General features: G+C 48.2%; 1 protein-coding gene across 4 annotated transcripts; it reads right to left on the minus strand.

Moving 5' to 3' along the window:
* Positions 1–208: 208 nt before the first annotated feature.
* Positions 209–7,738, minus strand: FST (follistatin). 4 transcript variants are annotated; one of them, XM_081053694.1, is made up of 6 exons: positions 6,510–7,738; positions 4,463–4,654; positions 3,808–4,026; positions 3,143–3,367; positions 2,118–2,348; positions 209–1,641 (listed from the first exon to the last, which is right to left on the minus strand). In XM_081053694.1, coding segments are annotated over exons 1-6 (954 nt in total). In that variant the 5' UTR covers positions 6,595–7,738; the 3' UTR covers positions 209–1,639. The 4 variants fall into 4 exon arrangements, with proteins under 4 accessions (XP_080909820.1, XP_080909818.1, XP_080909821.1 ...); XM_081053692.1 differs by having other exon boundaries at positions 209–1,366; positions 6,510–6,982; XM_081053695.1 differs by having other exon boundaries at positions 2,118–2,345; positions 6,510–6,724.
* Between the last annotated feature and the right edge of the window lie 1,070 nt (positions 7,739–8,808).

The following is an 8,808-nucleotide window of genomic DNA, read 5'->3' on the forward strand; positions in this document are numbered from 1 at the left end:
CTCAAGTCTCTTTATCTTTCAAACTCCACTGCAGTGATTTGTAATTTACTTTGCTTTGGAGCTTCTATTTGTCCTGGCTACCTAATTTCAGTGATAACTATTCCTCAGCAAATGTATTAAACACATTTTTACTCAAAAGCCCAAACAACTTCTTTGACATCATATCAACAATTGAGACCATTGGCTTTTTAAAATTTTTTTATTTTTTCACTCATCGTTTATTTACAAATACACATTATAACTTTTATATACATTGCACATTTACATGGTAGAAAAGTACAAAACTATATATTTAAATGAATTTATATTTAACTTGCCATGTTTGAAAATATAAAATTGCATCAGAAAAAAGTATTATGAAAAGCAAGAAACTTGAACTGATAAAGCTTTGATATAACTTTTAGTGACACATTGGTTGAAAAATAACTAATTCAAAAGGTACAGCAGACTAGCTTAAAGGAAACACCTAACAAAAGGTTGAGAGTGTAGCATTCATTCCCCTTCCTTAAATCTCCCAACACCCATATCAGTCAATTTCTTTGGATCTGTAACATCTTAAAAGTACATTATTAGAAGTCTAACATTGCTATCACACCCTCTCACGAATGCCTTCATCACAAGAGAACTAAAGTAGGAGTTTCCTCAAAGATTATCCTCTGTACCTTCTATTTGATGCAGTTATAATGCCTTTTGGTCAGTCAAGATTCCTTGTAAACAAAACCCGAGGATCATGTATGTACAGAACAGGCAGCAGAGAATCCAATAAATAAACATGACAGAAACTGACATGCAAATTTGTTAAAGTGAAAAAGAGTCTAACAACAGTGAAATGAAGGGAGACAGATGAGTGAGTGAATCGTAAGGAATGGACTTAAATGGTTTACAAGAAAAAAAAAAGCTTTTACTTTACAAGCAAGAGACCTCACAATAAATAACAACTGCTCTTCCTTTCACGAATAAATTTCTTCAAAAACAAGGTGTACAGTCAACCAGACATTTTATGTATAAATTATAAAACATGACACAGTATAAATAAATGTCTACAAGTCTCAACTATGGGCCTCATCCAGTAGACCTCACAATGACTGCCTCTCCGTGTCCAATGAGTAACAAGGTGGCATGGGAGAGAGCTTTAGGACAAAGGTCCTTTATGTATAGTTTTCCCCCCAAATAAATAAGCATACACTTATTTACAGTATGGACAATATATTTTTTCTTTTTCTTTTTTTTTTTTTTTCCTTTTTGCCCAAAGGCTATGTCAACACTGAACATTGGTGGAGGGTTTACCACTCTAGAATGGAAGATATAGGAAAGCTGTAGTCCTGATCTTCATCTTCTTCCTCTTCCTCGGTGTCTTCCGAAATGGCTAGATGGGGGAATACAGGGGAGCTGTTGTTTAAATATGGACAACAACAGCGCGGAAGCAGCTCAGTGTATGTTTTCAAAGCCCTCTGATACAGCCATATTACAGCGTTGCATTTTTATGTGACTTGCAGTGAGATGCTTTTTTTTTTTGTTTTTGGCATCTGCTGTTATGCAATAAGTTTAAAAAATTAAAAAAAAAAAACCACCATAATCTATGAAGTCAAAAACTGCAGAAAGTTCTGAAGAATCAATGGCTCAGGTTTTACGGGCAGATTCCTGAAATTAGATAAAAAGCGCTCTTGTGTTCTAGGTATAACTGCTTTGGGTCCTTATTTCAGAGTTAGTAGAGGCAACTGCGAAAAGCAGCAGCCTGGGCATGATAATATAAAGCTGTCTTTGAAAAAGAAAAAAAACAAAAAGAAAAAACAACTTTTGAAGCAGTTAGTTGAGATTCAAGTGTTAATAAAGCAAACAGCAAAGCACACTACTAAAGCACAAGAATTAGGGGCAAATGACTGGAAATAGGTTTTTAGAGGCAACCCCACTGATGACCATTGGACAAGTTTTCAAAGCTAGGAAACATTCCAGGGAATATTTCTGTGGATCTCTGAATTGCTGGTGAAGTTTAGCAGCTACCTAATTTAAACAGAAGTGGGCTTACATGGGGAGGTTTACGTGCTTTTCACTTCTCCATTCCCTAGGGCTTGCCTGGGAAAGCCTTAAATTGCAGCAAGTTTAAAAACTGCACTTACAGTTACAAGATCCGGAGTGCTTTACTTCCAGCAGCACACCTGAGGAGCAGGCAGCTTCCTTCATGGCACACTCGCTGGCATAAGTGGCATTGTCACTGGCACAGACAGGCTCCTCAGACTTACTCTCAGGGCACAGCTCATCGCAGAGGGAACACCGGCCTCTGCCAACCTTGAAATCCCATAAACACTTTTTTCCACCAGTGCACTGGATATCTTCACAGGACTTTGCTTCTAGGATATAATATACCTGTGATTAGTAAATTGATTTTCCCTTTCTCCCTTTCTCTATTCCCTTATCAAGAAATATAAACATAAGACTTATATCTTATTATTTACTAATGGGGATAACAGAGATATTATGCAAAAATACTTCATACTAAAATTGAAAACACACAAATGCTCCCCCCGCCCCCGTTTTCTACATACTATATTAGTGCATGAAAAGTTTTTTTTTTTTAACAGGATTTCACAGTATCCTTGAGTTAAATATGTATTTTAAGACTTCCCACGGTGGGATCTTTTTTTAAAAAAGAAATAATTCCATTAGTTATTAGAATATAATGATAGATTTTAAGAACTGTTAAATAATTATTTCTTGCTTTCAGCTCGTCTAGCACTTAAAAAAATGTGCACAATTGTTGTGAGTTCTAAGTTTTCTATGACGAAATTGTTCCCTGTTTCTTGCTGGCATTTCAATATACTGGGGGTGCCAAAAAATGTAGACACGACTTCTATTCATCTTTTGTTATCAGTATATATTGAGTATTCCAATTTTAATAGTTTTTTCCTTCTTAAAATGTGTGTACGTTTTTTGGGCACCCTCTGTATAAGCGAATGTTTCCAGAAGACAACGATTTCCTTGAGGAAAGCTATGGTCGGTCACTGGAAAGTAGTTCTCTCTTTGGTGACACTTTGCAGTTGGGGAGGCTATGGGCTTATTTATTGGTTAACCCCACAGTTTTTACACTAGAACTAGCCTTTTTGCTCCTATTTTCTCTTTTCATTCCTCGATCCAGAATACCTACTGATACACTTTCCCTCATAGGCTAATCCAATGGATCTGCCCAGTAGGCAGGTAGCCTTTCTCAGATGACAGGCACTGGAATAGGTCACTCCATCATTCCCACAGAGATACTGTTCAGAGGAGGTGGGCTCCGGGCAAATCCGGTTACATGTCACACAGTAAGCATTATTAGTCTGGTCCACCACACATGTGGAGCTGCCTGGACAGAAAACATCCCGGCAGGTCTCTGAAACAAAGAGGGAAACACACATTAATAGGCACCGTGGGGTCCTTAGGGAGTGAGCATTTGCTATTATCAAGGAAATCACAAAATGGAACCATCCAGCTTTCAAAAGGTATTTTGGGAGCCCTGACTCTAGGTTGGTCTTTTCACTATTCTTAAGGAATCTTTAAAACTTTAGAAAAGGGTTCCTTTATTTGGTCATTATTATTAGGCTCTTACAGTGGACAATACATCTCTCCTAGGGTGGGTCACTGTTAACTGACCTTGATATGGCTGTGGAGCTCTGGCTTCCGGCTCTCGCCCTCCCTCCTCGCCCACCACCCATCTCTTCAACCTTAGGGTGGGTCTACCCCTCTCATCTATTCAATTTTATGGTGGGTCTACTGCAGCTTTAGAAAGCTGGAGGAGGGAAAGCTGGAGGAGGGGAGGCATGTAGGACCTACTTTTACATTTGCCCTGGTACTGGACTTCTAATTCCGGCTGCTCTTTACATCTGGCCTTGAGGAGTGCACATTCATTGCGATAAGTTTTCCCGTCCAGCCCACAAACTGGACCTTTCCAAGTGATGTTGGAGCAATCTGGGGCACAGACGCAGCGAGGTTTGTTCTTCTTGTTCATTCGGCATTTTTTCCCGGGTCCACAGTCCACGTTCTCGCAGGTTTCTACCATTTGGAAAGAGGCATAGATTAAAACTAGGGCCAGGCAGTATGCAGGCCAGCCAGGACGACCGTGGGGGGGCGGGGGCCTTGCACAATCGCAATTGTGCAGCCATCAGTTCCCAGCCGAGGGGCCCAGGCTCTCTCCTAGAAGTTGAGGATGGGGTAAAGTGGGGGAGGGAACGACAATTGGCCTCTCCCCATACCCAATCTCTCAGATAGCGTGGTAGGGTGGTTGGCTTCAGCACCACACTTGGCTAACAAGTCCCGGAACCTTTGCGGACCTTGTTTTGCCTGTAGTGTGTAACAAGCAAGATTCAACCCTAATGGCTTACCAGGGCTGGGGGAAGATAGGGGAGACCCACGAACAAAGCTGGGCAGTGGGGAAGCTGAGGGTAAGACGCCCTCTACTGAGGGCCTGCAAATAGGGGAGCAGTCCTACCTTTACAGGGGATGCAGTTGGGGGCGCCCCCGTTGAAAATCATCCACTTGAACAGCGTGTTGTCGTTGACATCCTCCTCAGTCCACGAAGTGCTCAGGCGGCCGGTGCTGCAGCACTCCTCCTTGCTCAGTTCTGTCTTGTACAGGACCTGGCAGCGGCCGTTTTTCGCCTGGCGGAGCCAGCAATTCCCAGCTGCAAGGAGGCAGGGGTGGGGAGGTGGGTGAGAGAGTGGCGGGGATAAGGGGAGAGGGAGGCCGCGAGCAAGCAGGGGAAGGAAACCCCGCGGGGATGAGGGAGTGAGCTGGAGGGGAAGGGGACGGGAAAGAAAAGCAGAAAATAAATCGGAGTGAAGGACTGGGGAAAGGGGGGGCGGGGGACCCAGACTGAAGAGATGGGAGGTGGGCGAGGGGGAGGGAGGGTGAGAGGCAGAAGCCAGAGCGCCCCAGCCATATCAATGTCAGTTACCAGTGACCCAGACACAACACGTGCAGCTTGCATTGACTTTTACTAGACTGTTTACTTTTATTCGTCCCATTTCATAACCTGCAGCGACTCGAAGAGCAGACTAAAGAACTTGACAAAAACAGGATGCGACGGATGTTTTTACATGTTGGTTTCTTGTAGGCAGTGTGGGTATTATTTGTGACAGGGGTTAAGAAAGTAGAACTTGAGAGAAAAAGAAAAAGAGAGGGACCGAGACAAACACAACACACAGGAACAAATCAAGCAAAAGGCACTTGGGAAAAATGAAAGCAAAAAAGCAACTGGTTCCTGCCCGGAGCTGCCCCGCGCGGCCTCGAGGCGCAGCCCGCCCGACGGGCCCGTTTTGCAATCCGCCAGACCCAGAGGACGCCCGCGGCCACCGCGATCTTTCGAAATCTCCGAGGGCTGCTCTCCGCGGCGCCCAAGTCCCCCGCACTCAGGCAGCGCCTCGCCCCGAAAGGCGGGCAACTCAGAGTAGTGCGGGGCAGACAGCGAAGGGCAGTGCCCGGGGGTAGGGGGGTGGGGGAGGGGGCCGTTTACAACACACTGAAAATGTTAACGCTAAAGCCCGGAAAGTTTACACATCTGTCTCAAGAAAAGTGTATGCGAAAAAAAAGGAGGGGGGGGGGAGGCTTCCTACCGTTTCACGGTAACACATGCCTATCTTATACCTACCAAGAAGTCTCTGCAAGTAATTCCCCCATCATCCCCGCTTTTTAATGTTCGGATTTAGGTTAGGCAAGCAGACTGCTCATGTATCATCCATATAACTTTAATTGGACCATTATTATTATTTTTTAAAATCTGCTCAAAGACTAATTGAAATAAATCTAATTTAGAAAAAAACAAACTTTAGAAATTTGCTTTCAATGCATCTCAGAATTTAAATCAGTTGTGGGCTCCTTACTGTTCTACAGAAAGTTAACAGAAGAATGAGTCAAAGGGGAAAAAAAAACTGTAAACTACTCAAAACACTCCGGGGTAATAATTTGGGTCTTTTTTTTTTCAGGGTTCGGGGGAGGGGGTTGGAACTAGCATTCCCTAGGCAGAAAGCTACTTCCCTCTAAAATTTTCAGCACCCACATTTCCAAGTTTGGGCAAAGTTTCTGAAACCACGTTCCCTAGCCACCTAAGAAATTTTAATATCCAACCCACCCTCGAACCCCAGTCATTTTTTAAAGTACCCAAAAGGTGTGGGAGGTAAAGAGGTTAGCAAATAGGTCGACTGAAATCTCCAGGCTACTGATGCTTCTCCCCTTCAGAGCCAAACGGGAGAGATAACATCTAAACTCATTATGTCCAGAACTTGGAGCATCAAAACCTAACTACAGAGCAAGACTCGGGCTCACTCCCTTTCCTTTTTAAGGATAACCACGCTCCAAACTCGGCTCCCAGTCCCAAAGTGTCACTGCCTTGTTTCCCCACTCCTTTTCATCCCGGAGTCGTTAAGTTGGTCCAACATCTTCGGAGAGCAGCGTTTATCAGAACAGACCAAGTGGGGACGACAGAAAAGTATCAGCCCCCGCTCTCAGCCGAGCCCCCCAGCGCATCCACTGTCGCTTACCCTGGGCGCTGCGGTCCTCCATGAACTGGCAGAGCAGCAGCAGGAGGAGGCAAAGCCCGCCGGGCTGCTGCCTGGGACGGGCCATCCTGGGGGCAGGCGCGGGGCGAAGAGCGCGGCGGCGTGGAGAGCGGACGCGGCAACGGGTGGCTCGCGGGAGCGGCGCGCGTCGCAGAGGCGAGCGGCGGAGGGCGCAGCGATCCCGGCGCAGCCCCGCGCTCGCCGCCGGCCGCCCGCGCGATTCAATGGACGTCAGAAGCCGGGCGCAGCCGCGCTTTAAATCTAGACGGGGGTCTCAGCGGTTTGCGGTGGGCGGTCTCCCAGTGTGTGGGGCAGTGGGAGGGCGGCCGCCAGCGAGGGTGTGCGCGGCTCCTTGGGGGTGGGGAGCTTTTAAAAGTTCAGTGTGAATCAGGTGACATTTCCCACCTTCTGGAAACCCTTCCCAATTATCTGTTGGAGGTGCCCGAAATCAAAGCGGCAGGAGGGGAATCGCCGAGTTCTTATTTGCGTAGGAGCGAGAGGGAGGGGGAAGGCGACCGGGGCGGGGGGTGGGGGCGACGCTTCGGGGGTGGGGAGTGGGGAAGAACACCCACTTCAAGTCCTGCACGCCGCCGCTCGCAGGCAGCGTGGGCGCGCCCAGGGTGGCGGGTGTGTGCTGTGTGTGTGTGTGGGGGGGGTGAGGTGGGGGCGCAGGAGGAGGCGGCGGGCGGCGCGGGGGAAACCCGGGAGTTTGTCTCCGCACGGTCGCTGCCCGGCTCCACACAGACTTTGCAGACGCCCGGGGAGCCCCGGGCTGCTGGACTACCCCGCCCGCGGTAGGGTGAGAGCGCGCCGGCCCCGCGGCTTCGCCGGGGCGCGCGGCGGTGTGAGGCCCCCCGCTGCCTGCGCGCGGGACCCGGCGAGATTGTGTGTCTGGGTCTGTGCGTGCTTACTTCGCGGCCACCCCCAGCCCAGAGCTGCAGCCGAGACACCAGGCACCTTCCACCCGGGCTGAGCGTGGCCGATACGCGGCCCTGGTCGCGACGAGTCAGAAGCAAACAAAAATGTTTAACACCTCGGCCCGGCCTCCCCCCGTCAGTCTCGCGCTCTCCCTTTCTTTCCTCCCCTTTCACTTCGCCGCGTCTGGAGTCGCAGCCCGGAGCCGGGGCGCCGACGTAGGCGGTCTGCCCCCCTCCCCCGGCTCGGAGACTCCCCGGTTTCTGTCCTGTCTCTCTCTCTCTCTCTCTCTCTCCCTCTCTCCCTCTCTCTCTCTCTCTCTCTCTCTCTCTCTCTCTCTCTCTCTCTCTCTCAATTCGCGGAATAAAAAAGATTGCAACATCCATAATGAACTTCTGTAGCCTCAGTTTATTAAGCACAGTGCCTGGCATTCTTCGCTGAAAGTTGGCGGGTCTCTCATTTATAACATTTTTTGGCATCGCTGAATGAAACTGAAGAGGCGATATTTCCTTTTATATAAAACGAGTACTTCACGGAAAAGGCTATATTGTTTATTCCAAAGCCGCCTTTTAAATTTCTATTCTTTTCGCTTCTGGAGCCCGAAGGACAACAGACAGCGAAGTATGCAGACAAAATTCTTGGACATTCGCAGGTCACTGGGATTTGTTCTACGGATTTCAAATCCGCCCCTCTTCGCCGCCTCCTCCAACCTCCCTCGGCCAGACCGCCCCCCCCCCCCACTTCTCCTTTCGCCCTCCCACCCCTCATCGTCCACCAACTCCCTCTCCCACCCCCTCCACAACTGCAAATAACTCAGTGATAACAGATTTTTTTCCACCAACTGCAGGAGATAGTGCTAATCTTTTAATAAAAGATCCCATTACAATGGGATCTGTCTGGACAGACTATAATAGATCCCGAAATACAGCCGTGCTAATATTAGAAGACAGTTGTTTGGGTGCCTCTCAGACGGGCCCAAGCCCCCCTTTGAAAGTGGGCATGAATCACAAAGCCCCGCGGCCGCCGCACCTGCACCGCGCGCATTCGGTGCAGCAGGCTGGTAAAAACCGGTGACCTCGCCGCTGCTTTTCGCTTTATAATTACCGTCCTGAGGACGGGAGTGGGGGGGGGGGGCGCAGGCGGCCGGGGAACGACGGGGTGGGGACTGGTTTTTTGCTCACTTCAGACGGTTCTGGGGCTCCACATCCTTCTTACTCTTTCCAGATTTATTCATTCTCTCTTCCCTCTTCTCTCTTTCCCTCCTGCCAACCCACCCCTTCTCGTCTCTTCTCTTTCCCTCCCTTTTGCTCTTCCCCCTTCTTCTCCCTCCCTCTTTCTTTTCCCATCTTCCTTTCTCTCTTCCCTC

Source organism: Rhinolophus hipposideros (genome assembly GCF_964194185.1).
Source record: "Rhinolophus hipposideros genome assembly, chromosome: 7".
Taxonomy (NCBI): Eukaryota; Metazoa; Chordata; class Mammalia; order Chiroptera; family Rhinolophidae; genus Rhinolophus; species Rhinolophus hipposideros.

What these genes read in the sequence shown, in the direction of transcription:
- FST (XM_081053692.1), bottom strand. Translation starts at nt 6,594, where the DNA reads ATGGCCCGTCCCAGGCAGCAGCCCGGCGGGCTTTGCCTCCTCCTGCTG. An exon ending in CAACTGCATCCCCTGTAAAG is followed by an intron (nt 4,027 to 4,462) that starts GTAGGACTGCTC and finishes TCCAAATGGTAG; the next exon opens with AAACCTGCGAGAACGTGGAC. An exon ending in CTATGAGGGAAAGTGTATCA is followed by an intron (nt 2,349 to 3,142) that starts GTAGGTATTCTG and finishes ATTATATCCTAG; the next exon opens with AAGCAAAGTCCTGTGAAGAT.